Source organism: Canis aureus, chromosome 5 (genome assembly GCF_053574225.1).
Source record: "Canis aureus isolate CA01 chromosome 5, VMU_Caureus_v.1.0, whole genome shotgun sequence".
NCBI classification, from domain to species: domain Eukaryota; kingdom Metazoa; phylum Chordata; class Mammalia; order Carnivora; family Canidae; genus Canis; species Canis aureus.
Window position 1 is genome coordinate 46,709,366 of NC_135615.1, and position 20,818 is coordinate 46,730,183.

General features: G+C 34.8%; 1 protein-coding gene across 30 annotated transcripts in view; it reads right to left on the bottom strand.

Moving 5' to 3' along the window:
• PDE4D (phosphodiesterase 4D) overlaps positions 1 to 20,818 on the bottom strand; it is a 1,385,565-nt gene that overhangs the window by 76,176 nt on the left and 1,288,571 nt on the right. Inside the window, exon 1 of one of the 30 annotated variants that reach the window (XM_077897915.1) lies at positions 4,955 to 5,025. The exons of the other annotated variants lie outside the window; for them this stretch is intronic. Within the exon in view, the coding sequence (XP_077754041.1) occupies positions 4,955 to 4,991 (37 nt within the window). The 5' untranslated portion in view covers positions 4,992 to 5,025. Of the gene's footprint in view, positions 1 to 4,954; positions 5,026 to 20,818 lie in introns of those variants that run through there. 30 annotated transcript variants of the gene reach the window in all.

Here is a 20,818-nt window from a genome sequence, read left to right on the forward strand (position 1 = left end):
GAGTCACCTCGGTACCCCCAGAGAAGCTAGATTTTAAGCCAAATCCTGTAACAAAGAGATGAAGAAGGGCACTATATCATAATACAGGGGACAGTCCAACAAGAAGATATAACAATTGTAAATATTTATGCTCCCAACATGGGAACACACAAGTATATAAAACAATACCAAACATAAAGGAACTCATTGATAATAATACAACATTACTAAGAGACTTTAACACCCTACTTACAGCAATGGACACATCATCTAAGCAGAAAATCAACAAAGAAACAATGACTTTGAACAACAAGATGGACTTTACAGATATATTCAGAACATTTCATCCTAAAGCAGCAAAATACACATTCATTTCAAGTGCACATGGGACATTCTCCAGAACAGATTACATTCTAGGTCACAAATCAGGTCTCAACAAGTACAGAAAGACTGAGATCATAACATGTTTATTTTTTTTTACCACAATGCTATGAAACTTGAAGTCAAGCATAAGAAAAAATTTGGGAAGACTACAACATGCTACTAAAGAATGAATGGGTCAACCAGGAAATCAAAGAAGAAATAAAAAGGATATGGAAACAAATGAAAATGAAAACACCATGGTCCAACACCTTTGGGATGCAGTAAAAAGTGGTCTTAAGAGGGAAGTATATAGTAATACAGGCTACCTCAAGAAGCAAGGAATTCTCAAATATACAACCTAACCTTACACCTAAGGTAGTTAGAAAAAGAACGAACAAAGCCTAAAGCCAGCAACAGAAGGGAAATAATAAAGACTAGAGCAGAAAGAAATGACATAGAAACGAAAAGAATGGTAGTAGAGATCAATGAAACCAGGAGCTGGTTTGAAAAAATTAATTTGAAAAACTTAATAAAATTGATATTGCCAGACTTATCAAAAAGAAAAGAGAAAGGACCCAAATAAATAAAATCACAATTGAAAGAGGAGAAATAACAACCAATACCACAGAAATACAATGATAAGAGTATATTATGAAAATTTATATGCCAATAAGTTAGACAATCTGGAAGAAATGCATGAATTCTTAAAAGCATATAAACTACCAAAACTGAAATGAGAAGGAAGAGAAAACTTGAACAGACCCATAACCAGCAAAGAAATTAACTCAGTAATCAAAAATCTCCCAACAAACCGAAGTCCAGGGCAGATGGCTTCTGGGCAATTCTACCAAACATTTGAAGAAGAGTTAATACCTATTCTTCTCAAACTATTCCAAAAAAATATAAATGGAAGGAAAATTTCCAAACTCATTCTATGAGGCCAGCTTTACCCTGATTCCAAAACCAAAGACTCCACTAAAAAAAACAACTACTGGCTAAAATCCCTGATGAACATGGATGTAAAAATTCTCAGCAAAATACTAGCAAACTGAATCCAGCAGTACATTAAAAGATTAATTCACCACGATCAAGTAGGATTTATTCCTGGGCTGCATGGTAGTTCAATATTTGCAAATAAATCAGCGTGATCCACCACATTAATAAAAGAAAGGATAAGAACCATATGATCCTTGCAATAGATGCAGAAAAAAGCATTTGACAAAGTAAAACATCCAGTCATGAGAAAATCCCTCAACAAAGTAGGGCTAGAACATACCTCAACATAATAAAGGTCATCTATGAAAAACCCACAGCTGATGTCATCCTCAGTGAGGAGAAACAGAACTTCTCCTCTATGGTCACGAACAAGACAGGGATGTCTACTCTCACCACTGTTATTTAACATAGTACTAGAAGTCCTTGCCTCAGGAATCAGACAACAAAAAGAAGTAAAAGGCATCCAAATTGGCAATGAAGAAGTCAAACTTTCACTACTTGCAGATGACGTGGTACTCTATATAAAAAACCCAGAAGCCTCTACTGGAAAATTGCTAGAAATTACAGAGAAATTCAATACAATCACAGAATATAAAATCAAGGTACAGAAATCTATTGTGTTTCTATATACACCAATAATAAAGCAGCAGAAAGAGCAATCAAGGAATCGGTCCCATTTATAACTGCACTGAAAACCATAAGATATCTAGGAGTTAACCTAGCCAAAGAGGTAAAGGATCTATATTCTAAAAACTACAAAAAATAAAGAAAAAATTGAAGATGACACAAAGAAATGGAAAAACATTCCATGCCCATGAATTGGAAGAATATTGTTAACATGTCTCTACTACCCAAAGCTATCTACACATTTAATGCAATCCCTATCAAAATACCACCAGTGTTTTTTTTACAGAGCTAGAACAATCCTAAAACTGGTATGAAACCACAAAAGACCCCAAATAACAAATGCAATCCTGAAAAAGAAAAGCTAAAGGCATCACAGTTCTAGACTTCCAGACTTAGACTCCGTACTAGGCTATAATGACCAAGACACTCACTATATTACTAGCACAAAAACAGACACATAGATCAATGGAACAGAATAGAAAACCCAGAAGTGGACCCAAAACTATACTGTCAACTAATCTTTGACAAAGCAGGAAGGAATATCCAATGGAGAAAAGACAAGTCTCTTCAGCATGTGGTATTGGGAAAGTTGGAAAGACACGCAGAAGAATGAAACTGGACCACCTTCTTACATCATACACAAAAACAAATTCTAAATGGATAGAAGACCCATGTGAGACAGGAATCATCAAAACCCTAAAGAAGGAGAAAGGCAGTAACCTCTTTGACATCAGCCATAGCAACCTCTTACTAGGTATATGTCTCCTGAGGCACAGGAAATAAAAGCAAAAATAAACTATTGGGACTTCATCAATATAAAAAAACTTATACACAGCAAAGGAAACAATCAACAAAACTAAAAGACAATGTACATAATGGGAGAAGATATTTGCAAATGTCATATCTGATAAAGGGTTAGTATCCAAAATATGTAAAGAGCTTATAAAACTGAACACCTAAAAAACAAATAATCTAGTTAAAAAATGGACAGAAGACATCAATAGACATTTTCTCAAAGAAGATATACAAGAAAAGATGCTCGAAATCACTCATTATCAGGGAAATACAAATTAAAACCACAATAAGATACCACCTCACACCAGTCAGAATGGCAAAAATTAACAAAGGAAACAAAAGGTGTTGGCAAGGATGCAGAGAAAGGGGAACTCTCTTATACTATTGGTGGGAATGCAAACCAGTGCAGCCACTGAGCAAAACAGTATCAAGGTTCCTCAAAATTAAAAAATACAACCACCCTATGATCCAGCAATTGTATTACTAGGGATTAGCCCAAAGGATACAAAAATAGTGATTCAAAGGGATACATGTACCCCGATATTTATAGCAGCACTTTCAATAATAGCCAAATTATGGAAAGAGCCCAAATGTCTAGCGAATGATGAATGGATCAAGAAGGGGTTTCAACTTGACGGGATGAGCACTGGGTGTTATTCTATATGTTGGCAAATTGAACACCAATAAAACTATTTTTTTAAATCAAAAAAATAAAATAAAATAAAAGCATCTAATTTTGGCAATTTTTTGATGGTCTTTTGAGCCAAAGTGTATTTATTGCTTGAACACAATCATAAAGAAAGAAATTCACAAGTTAATTAATTAATACAAAAAAGGAAGAGGTTTCATATACATTATATTTATATTTATATTTAATGTAATATTAACTTGGCCATCAAAAAGAATAAAATCTTGCCATTTACAACGATGTGGGTGGAGCTAAAGAGTATTATGCTAAGAGAAATAAGTGAGTCAGAGAAGGATAAATAAACACCACGTGATTTCACTGACATGTGAAATTTAAGAAATACAACAGATGAACATATCAGGGAATTAAAAAGAGAGGGGCAAGCCAGGAAATAGTTAACTATAGAGAACAAGCTGAGAATTACTGGAGGGAAGATGGGTTAAATGGGTGATGGATATTAGGAGAGCACTTGCTATGATGAGCCCTGGGTGTTATATGTAAGTAATGAATCACTAAATTCTATACCTGAAACTAATATTACACTGTATGTTAACTAACTGGAATTTAAATAACAACTTGAAAAAGAAATACATGAGGCCACCCTTTTGTCCCTTTGGATTTGGATAACACTAGCCCATGGCATACAACTACCTGAGAACATACCCTGGAAAAAGACAGCTGAGGCATATTGCCTAAACCACAGGATACTGAAAATTTGTCCAAAACTGACTAGTTTGGACTGCTGACTTCAAAAGTGCTGATGAATACAATGAACATGGAAGAAGTATGATTTATTCTGAACACATTTACTATGATTGATGGCCCCAATTTGGCAAGTTAGGTCACTCCCAGTGGAGATGAAAGTTTCACCGCCTTGCCTCTTTCAACATTCCTGTTGAGACAGATTTCATTCTTACTGGCCAATATACTAATAAATCATGTATAATTTTCAGCATAATGAATTTATTAGCTACACTGTGGATCAATGCTATACATAATATTCCTGAGTCAACATGAGCTCTTAATTAAATTTCCTTATTACAATGCCTCTGGAAATTTTTCTTCAGACTACTAAAATTCAAGACATAAGTCTAGGTTTCAACTAGTAATCATGCTAGTAATTTTTCTGAGATGGGCCAGGGCCAGGGTCAGGTTAGGAAGTGATCTATTATGAATGGCAGGTTATAAAACAGATATATGCGATCAAAACCACCATAATGGACTGAAACCATTCTAGGCCTCAAGTTATTCTGACACCCAGAGCAGTAAGTAAATTTCAGTTATTCCCTTACAAATATAAGAGATAAAAGATGGCAGTGGTGTGGGGAATGAAAAAGAAGGAAGTTAAAAATAAGTGAGACTAGGACAGTACTAGTTCTTCAGTACAAAACTGAAATCCTTATTTTAAATGAAGATCATTCAGAAATACAAAAAGAGCAGTGAGGGAGTAAGAAGCTAATTCTAAGGTAACTCCAAGGAAGAGGTTATTTAAATTAAATATCTGACCTGGATTATGTCCAAAGCTGAAGAGTTTTGTTGTCATTAATGAAGAAACATAAGAAAATATGTTTCTCTTGGTACCTACCAAGAAAGAAGGAAAAAAGAAGGGAAGACAAAGAAGGGAGAAAGAGGAGAGAGAGAGAGAGAGAGAGAGGAGACAGAAAGAGAAGAGAGACTGATAAAGATGGCAGCTAGACATCTTGGTGATCATTTCATAATATGTATAAATATCAAATCACTGTTGTACATCTAAAGCTGATACAACATTGTATATCAATTATACTTCAATAAAAAATAATAAGAGCACATAGGTGGTGCAGTTGATTAAGTGTCTGACTTGATTTGGGCTCAGGTCATGATCTCAGGGGGGTGGGATCCAGCCCCTCCTTCGGCTCAGTGCTGGGCATGGAGCCTGCTTAAAATTCTCTCTCTCCCTTTCCCTCTGCCTCTCTTCTCCATCTCTCTCTCTCTCTCTCTCTCACACACAAATAAATAAATCTTTAAAAAAATTATAAATAAATAAATGCCACAAGGAAGAAAAAAATACTGTATTGATTATCTGAAAGTGGCTAAGGGAATAAATCTTACAAGTTCTCATCACAAGCAAAAGAAAAATTTGTAACGATGTAAGGTGACAGACTGTCAACTAGACTTTAATGGGGGTGATAATTTCACAATATATACAAACACCAAACCATTATGTCGTACACTTCAAGTTAATATAATGTTATATGTCAGTTATATATCGATTAAGAGCAAAAACAAAGAAACAAAATCTACCGAGAAACAAAAATCCAGCTTTAAGATCCCAAACTGTCAGGCTGTCAGGCCCCCTTCAAAATATAAAAGTTTGCTTAAATATATTAGAAAAGCCTTTTCCTTTTTTAAATTTTATTAGTCAATTAGTAGGCCAATCAGCCAGTGTGACATTTCCATCCTTGGTACTCTCTCAAGTGAACTTGGTGGGCTACCATCAGAAGGCCCTAGCTGAGCTCCCATTGGTCCACTGGGTGCTCTAGGTGCTGGCTACACTACACAGCCTCTTAGAAAAAACCCACATAGCCTGATGCAGATGCTGTGAAAGTGGAGTTTGCTGTCAGGCCCTATAAGCTACACATGCTCCAGTATTTTATCACAATGAACCCGATGGGAAATACCTAGGAACAGGCCATAAATCTATTGGCAATGGATTTTCAGTATCTTGCACAACACAGTGATTTGTTAATATAAATTTGGTCTCTTTAAAACTAGTTTAAAATAAATAAAATAAATAAATAAACAAATAAACAAATAAATAAATAAAACTAGTTTTTATTCCTCTTAAAAATGCCAATAAATAATCTTCTGTTTACCAAAACACTTTTTAAAAATGTATTTAATCAAAGAATCAGTAACCCATGAATCAATTCCTCCATTAGTGATAATCCCTTCTCCATGCTTAGTTGTTTTTTTTTTTTTTTTTTTTTTTTTTTAGGTTTGTGTCCTATCTTCCCAACATACAGCCTGACTTACAAGATTAAGGGGCATTTCAGTTGTAAAAATGTCCACAGGGTGCCCTACTTTTATAAAAGGACATAAATAATTAAGTTTTACTAAAGAAAAAAAACCCCAAAACATTCTATGCTTGCCTTAAAAACTGATTTCAAGTTCACTTATACCCAATTTTCATATTTTGACGGTTTTGCTTCTCTCTGCACATGCAGTTCCTTTCATTCCTGGTTACAAAGAATAAATGCAGTCTGTCACATGTGTAATGCAAATAAAATATCACAAACTTTTCTTTGCAGAATAAAAATTTTAAAGCTAAAATTTCCTTGGAAAATAAGATCAGGAAATAATTGTCAAGAAAGTGTACATCAATAAAATATTCTGCCAAAGAGTATCATGTACAATGATAACCTAGAAATCTTGTTTCTTCCTTTGACTCATACTGTTTTAATCATATGACATCATGCATATCAATATTTGAAAGCTATTAGCTATTGGGACATTTCTACATAATATTGTCCTTAGAATCTATGTCTTGGGATTCTCTTATAGAGAAAGTCCATTTTATACCAATTTGTTTTGTTCCTTGGCAACTAGATATCCTTTGATAGGATCTGAGAATTAATATTCCTATTTCATAAAGAACATAAGAGAGATCCAAGCATATGATTTCAAAAGTGGTCTCTGTCCAAGTTGTCCCAATTTTTCCTGTGTGCTTTACAGATTCTGTTCTCATTCACCATGAAAATGGAAAACCATTGATTTCTTGATTCATTCAACAAATATTTATTGAACATGAAGTATATACTAAACACTGGATAAGATGTTGGACACAAACAGTCCTAGTGTGCCCCTCTGATAAGGGCTCCAATAGCACATACAGAACACAGAGACATCTAACTTGGTCTGGGGGTTGGAAGGCTCCGTATACGAGGATATTCCTGATACATCCAAAAAAGGGAGGAATTAGGTGCAGAGAAGAAGGAGCATGGGTGGAGTGTGAAGAAGGAGTGAATAGCTGGGGAGGAGTCCCCGACAGAGAGATAAGGTGGACAAAGGTGCAGAGTCATAGGAATACAGTGCACATGTGCAGTAGAGAGTGCGTGTGAATGAGACTGGAGAGAAGGGCCGGGGAGGATCGTGAAAGATCAATGACTAGTGAAGGCAGCTGGTCATGTCCCCAAGTGCTGGGGAAGCATGGAGAGATTTTTATTTATAAGACACTGATTCTTCTTTTTCTTTCTCATTCTAAGGAGGACAGAAGAGACAATATGCCTTTATGGAAAGTGAGTTGAGAAAACAGCTACAGGTTGCTGAAAAGATATAAGATCAACATCCTGTCCCAATGAGGACTTTTTCTTTCTTTTTTCTTTTTTTTTCAATGCACTAAGTCATCACACACCTTACTACATTTTTGGTCTCTATGAGGATATTGAAATATTGACTAGGTTTTCTGATATTCTGGAGTCTGAATGTCACTGGAGGGATGAATAAACAAAACAGATTGGATTCATATGGGTTTGCCATATGACACATTTTTTTCCACGTAAGATAGAGGAAAAACTGATTTCATTCAGTTTCCTGCCTTATATAGGTTAAAACTAAAGTCAGTGCTATTATCCCTCTGCCTATTCTGTTGTATTCAAATTTGATGTGGGATTGTGCTTTTATGGAAGAAATAATTTAATACCTTCTGCTACCTATTATTTCTTTTTTCTCATGGGTTTTAACTTTAAAAAGAAAAACATGGACTTTCTTTTCTTTGCGAAAACCCACTATTTTTAGACTTCAAGAATTTTTTAAGGTATCAAATAAACATGATTATTAATTTATCCTAACCACATTGTAATTACTTCTAAGTTAAGTATCTTGTAATATGTGCAATCTTCTATATTACCCCTAGATGGTCAGTTTTTAATAGCTCAAAAGTTACAAAAACTTCATTACAATTACCAAAATGAAGTTCTATTGTAGATTCTAGTGACAAAACATGAACCACACTGGCTTGAGGCCCAGAGCTTAAAACTACCTATTCACACTCTAGTTAGAAAATACCTGTATGTATGAAATACAAAATCTGAGATCTCTACAGAGAATTCTGAAATCTCAGTATCTTTGTTTATAAGAAAGTAAAAACTTGTCCCCACAGTAAAACTCATACTGCCATCACGCTGATGGTTAGGTTCTCTTAGGATACAGATTTCATCTGAGTGAACACGGTTGTTGATAGTGGTAGTATATTTCACACGTGCTTAAGAAATCACTATCTATTCAGACAATGAGGACAGTGAAAGTAAAACACAAAAGTATTGTTTTGCTAGGAGCTGAATCTCAGTCTTCCTGCTTCATTCTTTGTTCATTTGTGCACTCACTTGTTAGTTTACTCATTCAAAAATATATATTGGACAATTTCTTTTTTTTATTGGACAATTTCTATGGCAAACACAGTGACAGGTGCTCAGTTCAATGATGATTAAAAACACATCTGGTTTCTATGCTTGAGCATCTCGCCTGTGGAGTACAGAGTCAAAGAATGCTAACAAAAAATAGAAATCTTAAATCTGATTGTCATACGTAAAAATGCCACCCCCCAAAAAAAGACAAATTATCTTTTAGTCAGGAATGAAGACTCAATGCATTGAGGAAGATTACACATGTAAACAAATATAAATCTGAATGACTGATAGGTGATATAGATTTCAAAAAAGAAAGGGCTTTAGGCAGTAGGTCCTAGCTTTGGATTTGGGTTTCAAGTCAAGCCATGTGCCCTTGAGCCAGTTATCCAAGTCCTTTAAACCTCAGTCTTCTCTTCTGTAAAATGAGAATAAAACTGCCTTATTAGATAGTATGAGAAATTGGCTAAAGGTACAAGCACCTCATTAAATTGTAGTTATCATAATTGTTGTTTCCTGGAGTCATGGAACTTTTACATTGGAGGGAACATTTCAATTTTGTCTGGAAGACAAGCATAGTTTATCAGGCAGACAGAGTTTGTTAGGGTGTTCCAGAGAGAAGGAACAAAGTGTGCGAATTCATGTGACCAGAATTAAAGTGGTTTCTTGGGGGGAACAGCCAATGGATGGTGCAGGTGGAGCACAATGGCATCCAAATAATGGGTTTTTCTATCTTTTCTTTCCACTGATAAACATAGAAAAGCATTCTAAAAATCAGTTTAAATTCTTTCTCTTTATTCCTTCTCCATACCTCATAACAATGAAATACATACCTCTTTTAGAGTAACTCAATGTTAAGAGACTTGGTACAACAAGATTAGCAGATTTCACAGCATTGGACAAAAAAGAGAAACACAACTTGACAGCAAACATGTTCCATGTGAGGCTTGAATGCTCCAGCAGGTTTTGAAGAAGCAATTAAAGTGCTAAAACCTGGTTCAGAGGTATTTATCTGGTATTAGGTATTTATTTATCGGAGCTCCTACCATCATCCTTATCACTCTTTTATACCTAATAAAAAGCCATTTCTCAGTGCTTATACTATTTGTGAATTCTTTTCCAGGAAGGAAGTTCCTTTTTGAGGCAATGGGAAAGCCCTCTCCTTCTTCCCTGGGAGATTCCTGAGCAACCACCAGCAGTCACCGCGAACACACTAGTATTTGCATAGGTCTTCTTGTCTATGGCGCTTGAATGACACACACGTCCACATGGCCATGATAGCCTTCATCAAGACTCCACTCTTGGCACAATTAACCTGACCTGGTGCTGTTTCAATAAATAACTTTTCTCTGTTGTAAGGACCAAGGCTTTTAAAAATTAAAACTGTTTCTGATTTCTGAATATGAAAGTTTCTTTCTTCAGTATAGATTATTTGGAAAAAAGTGCAATGGGGTACATGAGAACAAAATTGAAATTCTACCATTAATTCATTCTACCATTCAGAGACAATCACTGTGAACGTTTTGATGTATTTTTGTCTAATCTTTTTTTTTTTTTCTCTTCCTAAGTTGATCCTTGAGAGATTTCCAACAGGGGAATTAGTAGGTCAAAAGGAATATACCTTTTTAAACCTCTTGATGTATACTGTAAAATTTTTTTTTAGAAAAACAATTTCTGCTTTTATGAGTACTGAGAATGTCACATGATATTCTAATCAACACATGAGAAATATGTAAAAACTTTGCAAATGTTATTTCTTTAATTTGTACTTCTTATTACAAGTAAGAAAGATCAATTTTTATGCTATTTATATCACTTTCCTTTCCTTTCTTTTTTTTTTTTTTTTGAAGTATAGTTGAGATACAGTATTACATTACTTTCAGGTGATTCAACAATGTGACTCAATAAATCTGTGTGATCTATGCCATGCTATGACCACCACAAGTGGAGGTACCATTTGAAGAAAGACCAATTTTTAAGTTTATATTTTATTTTTTGCCAAGTTATATAGGTACAGAAGGAATTTAGTATTATACCAAGACTAAAAAAACCTAAAAATCCCCTGCACTGCCTCCTCCAACCCTTGTACATACAGGTACTTCCCCAAAGGTAGTCACTTTCAAATCTTGTAGCTGATGTATTTGCTATATTCTTCTATATCCCTCGATGACATACCTGTACTGCTATTTCTTAATACTTCAATTTTAGGCATCTGTTTTTAATATTCAATTAGAAAATGAGAATTTAGGTTCTCATCTCTTCATACTTCTTATCTTCAATCCTTCTAATATACATTGTAATTTTCGATAGGTTGAGTTACTGTATTTATGTTAGTGGAACTAAGGAAACACTGTAAGTAGCTTAAACTATGTCATGTACTCAGATTAATTTTGTTTTCTTCAGAAGTTTTTGCTTTCTTTATAGTCGAGGATTCTTGTCTTGTTTGCTTCCTTAAGTGTCTGTAAATTTGTAACTAATTTAATCCCAAACTTTGCCCCAACTGAAAAGCTCTCCCCTTAAATGTGGTTCAAATGCATCAATAATTCTATCAAGATCATTTTCTTGGAGAAATATCTCCCAAAGCCCTTTTCTGATCTAGAATGGTTATTCTCTATGTCTGCTGTACATCTGTGACTTTGGGATGTTCCTTCATTATTTTCTGAATCATAATGTTTTTAAAGTTTATTCCCTTGTTTTGGTAAGCACATTTCCAGGAGCTTCCTGAGAAACTATGCATTTAACGTAAATTTTTCAAGGACATGCATCTTTGAAATTATATTTATTCTATGCTGATTCCTGCTTAATAATTTGGGTCAGTATAGAATTCTTGGTTGAATAATTTTCCAACCAAATTTAAAAGGTATTGTTTTGTTGTTCTCTACGTTTCATTGTGCATCTTAAGAAGTCTGATTACCTTTTGATTTTTTTTTAAAGATTTTATTTATTTATTCATGAGAGACACAGAGAGAGAGAGAGAGGGGCAGAGACATAGGCAGAGAGAGAGAAATAGGCTCCATGCAGGGAGCCCGATGTGGGATTTGATCTGGGATTCCAGGATCACGCCCTGGGCTGAAGGCAGCACTCAACCTCTGAGCAACCCAGGCGTCCCTACCTTTTGATATTTGATCATTTCTGTATAACCTGATGATGATCCTTAGAATAAGTCTTTTATAATCATATTGTGCTGGATGCTCCTGTTAGTGAGTTCTGGAAATTTGTATTCAATATTGCCTCCTTCTAGAAGTTGTATTATTTGGATGTTAGATTTCTTGGGCTGGTCCTCTAATCTTCTCATGTTTTTATTCTCTATTTTCTATTTCTTTGTCTTTTGGTCTATTTTCCTGGAGATATCCTAAAATTTATATTCTTTGAGGTTTCTTTTTTTTCATTTCTGCTGTCATAGTTTTACTTGTCAAAAACTCTTCTTTTCCTCTGAATGTTCCCTTTTTATAGCAACCTATTCTTGTTTCATGGAAGCACTGCTAATAATACTGATAGATACACTATCAACTGTAACTCCTCTTATCTCTCTAAACATCTTTTGTAAGTTTTCTTCTTCCTCCAGCATCTGTACTTCTTCTAAGCTGGTCTTTTAAAATTTATTTTGATTTCCATCCTTCATTTGATGGATGATCAAGTGTTTGATCAAGTGTTTGATAAATCTTATCTGGCTACTCATATTTAGATTAGAGTACTAAAAGTTGAATTGGAATCTCTGTTTGCAGGAGTAAGATTTGTCAACTATAACCTTTACCACAGAGTGATCTGGGTGGGCTATTTCATTCAACAACCCCTGTATCACTATCTTTGGGTATTTTCTTTTGGGCTGGTGAATTCCCCATAGGATTCCTCAGGCTCTTGTCCAGAAGGTTTATGCATAATTGGAAAATTAGTAGAGTAAAAAGACTGGAACTCTCAATCTTTAAAACTCACTCAACAAATATGTGTCTATATTTTCCAGCCTCTATTCTAACCTCTGACATAAAAGTGGTAAATAAAATTGAAAAATCCTTATATTATTATAAATAAAAAATACAAATGGTTACTTAATTCCTCTGTTATCAGTATCACACCTCAATCTTTATCTATGCCTGCTGTCTAGAGACTGTTTCAAACTCTTCTGAGGAAAAAGGCACCATGTTTTGTTGGGAGTAAATGAGGGACAGTCACACCACTCCGCAGAACATAGGCTGGGATCTGTAGGTTAAACAGCATCTTAAACAATTTTAGTCTCTACCTCACTTTCTTACATATTGGGTATGGCCGACTTTGTCTTCTGGTTGTTTTGCATTATTTATCGGATTGTTTTTTTGGCTTCCCCAATGCTAGCATAGGATTCAGCTTTAGCTGTTTGCTAAGGCAATTACTATTTATCTATTTATTTTACAGCTCCAAAATTTTGTTGTTGTTACTCCTTTCCCACTTTCTTTGCCATTGTGGTTTATGCTTTAAAAAGAACTTTTAACTCTGAAAACCATGACATTGATGAAAGAAACTGAAAAAAAAAAAAAAAACCCAAACCACAAGTCAATAGAAAGATATATACCATGCTCATAGATTGAAAGAATTAATATTGTTAAAAATGTCCCTATTATCCAAAGAAATCTACAAACTCAGCGCAACCCCTACCAAAATATCAATGGCATTTTTTTGACAGAACTAAACAATCCTAAAATTTGTATGGAACCCAAAAGATCCTGAATAGCCAAAGCAATCTTGAGAAAGAACAAAGCTGGAGGTATTACAACACCAGATTTTAAACTATTACAATGCTAAAGTTATCAAAATAGCATTGTACTGGCACAGAAACAGACACATAGATCTATGAAACATAACAGAGGCCCAGAAATAAACCCATGTTTATATCGTTAATTAATCTATGACAGAGAAGACAAGAATATAGAATGGGAGGACAGTCTCTTCAACAAATGGTGCTAGAAAAGTTGGACAGCAATACATAAAAGAATGAAACTGGGCCACTTTCTTACACCATACACAAAAATGAGCTTAAAATGGATTAAAGACTTAAATGTAAAACTTGATACTCCTAGAAGAAAACACAGCCAGTTAAGTTCTTTGATATCAATCTTAGCGACAGTTTTTTTGGTTTTGGTTTTGGATCTGTCTCCTCATGCAAGGACAACAAAGCAAAAATAAATGAGACTATATAAAACTAAAAAGCTTTTATATAGTGAAAATTAAAAAGGCAACCTAATGAATGAGAGAAGGTATCTGCAAATGATATATAAAATAAGGGTAACATATAAAGAACTCATGCAACTCAATATTAAAAAATAATCTGATTAAAAATGGGCAGAGGACCTACACAGACATTTTTCCAAAGAAGATATACAGATGACCAACAGACACATGGACAGATGCTTAGCATCACTAATCATAAGGGAAATATAGATCAAAACTACAATGAGATATCAGTTCATACCACTCAGAATGGCTACTATGAAAAAGATAAGAAATGAGGAGTGCTGGCAAAGAGGTAGAGTAAAGGGAACACTTGCACGCTCTTGGTCAAAATGTAAATTGATGCAGCTACTGTGGAAAACAGAATGAAGGTTCCCCAAGAAACTAAAAATGGAACTATCATACGATCCAGCAATTCAACTTCTAGTTATTTATATGAAGAAAATAAAGACACAAATTTGAAAAGATATATGCACCCTATGTTCATTGCAATTTTATTTACAATAGCCAAGATGTGGAAACAATCTAAGTGTTCACTGATAGATATATGAATAAAGAAGATGTGTGTGTGTGTGTGTGTGTGTGTGAGAGAGAGAGAGAGAGAGAGGTAGTAGAGTATGACTTGGCCATAAAAAAGGATAAAATCTTGCCATCTGCAATAACATAGACCTAGAGGGCATTATGCTAAGTAAAATAAGTCAGGCAGAGAAAGATAAATGCTATATGATTATACTTATTTGTAGAATCTAAAAATACAAAATGGATAAACAAAGCAAAACAGAAACAGACTCACAGAGAACAAACTGGCAGTTGCCAGAGGAGAGGAGGGTAGGAGAGGAATACAAAAAATAAGTAAAAGGATTAAGAGGTACAATCTTCCATGTACAAAATAAATAAGACAAGAGGATGTAATGTACAGCACAGGGAATATAGTCAATAATAATGTGACAATTCTGTGTGGTGAAAGAGCTATGGAGACTTCTTGTGGTGACCATTTTGTAATGTACATAAACAACAAATTACTATATTGTATACCTGGAACCAATAAAATATTGTATGTCAATTATTTTTCAATAAAAAAAATAAAGAAAAACTTTAAAAATCCTTTAATGGTTTCAGAAGGTAGAGGTGTTAAATGCATGTGCTAATTGCTCTATGTCAGCCAGAGGTCCAAATATTTTTTCATATTTCTAACTTGTCATTTATCTATCTTCTTTTGTCAAGTGTCTGAAAATGTCTCTGATGATTTAACATTGAAACTTTAGTCCTTACTTATTTGCATGAGCTCTTTCTTTGTTAGTGTATTAACCTGAAATATCTTTAGGGTGACCAAACTCAAAGCCCACAGAGTTATCTGCAGTTCTAGTGGTTTAGAGAGTACCAGGCTATGAATTACTTAAATAGAAGAGATGTAATAAAATTAATTCTGAATATTTCACCAAAATACATGTATTTAAAATCACATAAACAGGGCACCTGGGAGGCTTGATCAGTTAAGTGTCTGCCTTTGGCTCAGGTTGTGATCAAGTCCTGGATTGAGCTCCTTGCTCAACTGGGAGTCTGCTCCTCCCTCTTCCTCTGCCCTTCTCCTGGCTTGTGTTCTTTCTCGGTCTCTCTCTCTCTCTCTCTCTCAAATAAATAAATACAGTCTTTAAAAAATCACATAAACAACAATCTTCAGATTGTTTAGACTTTAAAGTTCTAACAGGCAGATATTGACTTTTAACTATATTAATTCAATCAACTTCCATTGAGCAGTTGATATGTGTGAAGCACCATATCCCTGAGAGTACAAATACCAAGGGTCTAAGTCCCTTCTTTACAGGATTTTCAGGAGAAAACAGATCAATAAATAATTATAAAACAATGAGGACTGATCTATATCAGAAGCACAAATCTGAGGACAACTCATTTGACCTGTTAGGGAGAACTGAGTAAATTTGGGAGCTAAACAGCTGATATTTGGGTGGACCTTGAAAGGTGAGAATAGGTTTTGCTAGGTTGCAAAGGTGACAACAGGCATCCCAGGGTTGAAGAAAGAGAATGTGCAAAATATTGCAGATATTTTTTTTAAATGTGTATTTAGGGAATGGTGAAAAGTCTTACAGGGTTACTGAAGGTATAGATAATAAAAAAGTTGAAACTGGACAAGATTTTAAAAAGAGAATCTAGCCTAATCTCCTTAATTTTACAGAACTGGAAATCAGTGATAGAGAAGTCACAAGTTGTCAAAGATTCAACACTTAATGATGGAACCAGTACTGAGACTTAACATTCTGACTTCTTTTAGAGCATTTCTTATTATATCACATAGTTCCTTGCTTCTCATTATAGATGCAGATTATTTTCCTAAAAGCAAGTACAAAGAGAACTGATCAGAGGATTTGGGAGACAAATTAGAATTGAATTCTCATCCATTGCTAGTGGCTCCTTTGATGTTCTTTGTCAAGAAGGATTCTAAGGTCTACAGAAAAAAAGCACAATTTCTTAATTAGGTCTATCTACCATGGGCATAGGATGGGAAAAGTGCCATGTAATTATTTTCCATGGACAGGAACCACCTAATGGGGAATGAGGAGTGGAGAATAAGAAAAATAATACACCATATGTAATTTATGACTAATCTCATTTTGGCTTAGTTTATATTATAAATTAATTCTTTTGAAAAAGTCATTAAATTTTGGATTAGATCATCGGAAACCACTCCTTTTTTCAAATTTGATTTCTTTTCTTGTTTCAGTTTGCTCTTTTGGGTAGTGAACATGCTTATTATTCAGTATTGAAGACTGTACAAAGCCATTCTTTAGCCATCATGATTCCTTTAGAAGAGAAAGTTTGTTTTTAAAATCTTTCAAATCATTGGTATGCATATTTGATGGAAAAACACATTCTATTTTTTAATTCACATTTCAATTTCTCACTAAAGTAAATAGGTATCTATTAAGATATTGCATTTCTTAGAAATGAAAAAAATCACAGACTGTGTTCAAACGTGCTTATTTGGAATCAGGTACGAGAAGAAAGAGACTTTCTATAATATAGAATTATTTCAAAATCTATTATTACTACTTACAAATGTAGAGCATACAAGAGATTCTCCTCATTTTTCTAAGACTAACATTAGGCAGACATAAGTGATATCTTTTAGCATACCATGTTAAATTTTTCTAAATTTTTCCACAACCTATTTATATTACCTGTATTTCCAGTAATAAATATTTACTAATATTTTTTAAAGACCCACACTATTTTTTCCTATGTCATTTCACCTAAAATGACATCCTTTGCATATGAGGTAATTTCCTCATCCATTTTTCTGCTTTCTGATGCTTGCAAGTCCTAAATGCCACTGCAGATCCTTCTAGAGAGCACTTTTCAAGAATTGTGCTTTATTTTGGACCTCCTCAATAACCTGTTGAGAATTATTGTAATAAACCAGAAGGAAGACAAAAGAGACAAAAGAACATTATAGCTTCCTTAAAGTTAATGAAACAGACTCCCCTGGCTCACTTTAACAATTAGTGTAAACTAAAATGGCCATTTTCACATTTGTAACTTATATTTTATACAGTGCATAATTTATGCTGATATTTATAAATAAGAAAACAACACATCACTCCAGCTATAAGTGGAGCCTTTTGGCAAATAAAAGAAAAATTTATTCCTATTTATAAAATATTGGAGTTTAAATCTAGAGAACAAATATTTTAAAAATCTAATGGAGAAAGTCCCTGATTTGTACTCTACATAAGCAATTAGATTTGAGAATATTCTATACAATCACAGAAAATACCAACCAGACTGTCTTCCACTGATAGTAACAGAAAAAAAAAAAAAAGCTAACTCTACAACAGCATAAATATGGAACCCAAGGAGTATCTGGTGACCATAAATATACATCTTTATGAACCTACCAATTTATATATAGTTCATGCAATCGGCAAGTTTGATAAATACGATCATTACTCTCAAGTTGAAACAAATACTCTTGGCTAAGAGCAAAGGCTTATTATTGAGCAGATGGTATTACTTTTCCCTGCCAATTTATGTTCATAAAGTTCAATAAATGCTTAGCTTTAAAAATGTCAAATAACTCAGATTTCAGGATAATACATACCAACTAATCTGCTCTGCTTATCTCCACCCTGTCACTCTCCTCTTCAAGAGCTCAAGCAAGGTAGTATGATTGAAACAAATAAAAGCAAAAACCTTATCTTCCTTACTGCTACATGATCTTATCTATAATGTACCATTCCAATATCTTATAAAAGATACCATAGTTCAAAGCAATAATATATCCCGAAGTACTAAAGTACTAATCTACTACGTATCTACCTACCTATCCATCTATCTATCTACCTAGTATGTAGAATGTTTTTTTATTCTTGTGGGAATTGCCACCAATAAGAAAACATTTGATGGCCAACTAAATAAGAGTTTGTTTCCAGTATGGTGTTAAGAGGTAGAATTTTAAATATATTTAAAAAAATTGGATTTGAATCCTAACTGCCATTTATAAGCTGTGTGACAACTGGTCAAGACACTTAACCTCTCTAGTCTTACAGCTTTCTTAAGCAAAAAGTTGATTTTCTAGGGAGAAAACCTCTCCCTATTTTTTTCAAGTTTGCTTTGAATTTTAAAAGATTTGTAGGCAATTGAAAGCAGTTACATGGTACCACACATGCACGAGACTGACAGCTGATTTTCAAGATTTGGCAAGAGTTTCCAATATTCTTTCTCAAACACACCTGAAGGCTATCATGCACAAGTGATCAGTCAGCTGTTCTGGGAGGCTGCTACAGGGATAGGACAAGACAGGACTCTTAGGAATAGGACTAGTCAAGACTGTCCTCCCCACCCACCAGACACCTGCCCCCTCCCTTCCCCATCCCAAGACAGCAAAACCTTCTGGCTGTTGATCAGAGAAGTAGCTCTTTCTTGTTCAAGAACACCAAAGGCAAAAACCCATCTCAGCAGTGTGGGTTTTTGCCTGAACTTCTTAGGAGCTCCTGAATTCCCCCAAATCTCCACTCAACAGTGGAATTGCTATTACTTGGGTGAACATCCGAATCTTTTGCGGATTCTGATAAGACACAGAGGGTGGATATTCTGTCTTCCAGAAACATCTGATTCTCCCTTAGTTTCCTCTTACGTCCACCTCCCAGCTTACTGTCATTCTTTCTATCTTTGTAATTAGTTTGCTGATTTAAAAATCAATAGAACACGTAAACAAGCATGCACACAATGTTCATTGTAGTGGTTTGTAATTAAAAGAAAATGTTCATCAATAGAAAACAATGAAATGAGAAATCTGACATATATCCTATGCTGCAATTTAAAAACACTGGTATAAAAATAAAATAAAAATATTGGTATAGGCATATATGTACTGAAATTAAATGATATCCAAAATATATTTTATTATCATTTTTTAAAGATTTTTTTAAAGTAATCTCTACACCCAATGTGGGACTCGAACCTACAACCCCAAGATCCATGGTCACAGATTTTACCGACCGAGTCAGCCAAATGCACCCCCAAACATATTACAAACAAAAGGCAGTCACAGAATAACATGTGTAGAATACACTTTCAATAAAAATAATTCCCATATTTCTAATATATGAATAGTCAGGTAAAAATTCTGGAAGGATATACATCAAATTGTACCCATTGCTAAGTGGATTCTTTCAAGGAGAGCAAATCTAAAGGAGCATGAGGAGGGACTTTCTCATATTCCGTATTTTTTTCATATTCTGTAATGTTTTAAGAGTATTTTGTGACATAAAAATACTTGCCTATGACTTATGTAATAAAACTATATACATTTAAAGAAAATGTCATGGTAGAAATCTTAGGAAACAGAGAAAGTAGAGATAATGAAGAAAAAGTACATGGAGGGACACTTGGGTGGCTCAGCAGTTAAGCATCTGCCTTCCGCTCAGGGTGTGATCCTGGAGTCCCAGGATCGAGTCCCACGTTGGGCTCCCTGCATGGAGCCTGCTTCTCCCTCTGCCTGTGTCTCTGCCTCTCTGTGTGTGTGTGCCTCTCATGAATAAGTAAATAAAATCTTTAAAAAAAAAATCACATGGATTCTACAACTCTATGTTCATTATTATAAAAAGTTATATTTGTTCCTAAGACATTTTTATACATGTATGCACACATTAAATCTTTTAAGCATTGTTGGGTCTCATTTCATTGATCTGATACCCTAAAAATTTTGAAATACCCCCTCAAAACTAATTCTTATTAAGAAAAAGCATGGGGGATAACAGCAAGTAGGCTGTGGCTTCTAAATGTACAACTTAAAGCCCAGCTGAAAATATGATACAAAAAACAAGGATGCTACAGTCTCTCTGTATCTGTCCGTCTGTCTGTCTCTCTCTTTCTCTCTCTCTCTCACACACACACACACACACACACACACACACATTTTCTATGTTCCCCATCCCAGCTGGGCCAAGGAGCTGAAGATCGCCTGGGGAGGGGCCTGCTCTGTCTTAAGCTACTGACCTAATTCTTGGTGCTCCACTCTGGTCCATTTCCTGCAGGACCTCAGGATGTGTCATTGTAAATTCCATAAGACACAGCAGTTGCACACTGTGGAATGTGGATTCTGATAGGTGGCTCAAATAAACGTTACGGACACACCACTGGAGCTCTGTGGGCCTCGGGTTCCTCATTGCTATACAGATCTCTCTGGCCCCTGCCAGTAAAAACAGTCTGTAATTTACTCAACACCACAAAGGATCATGCTGAACGGACCACTACAATATGCTACCCT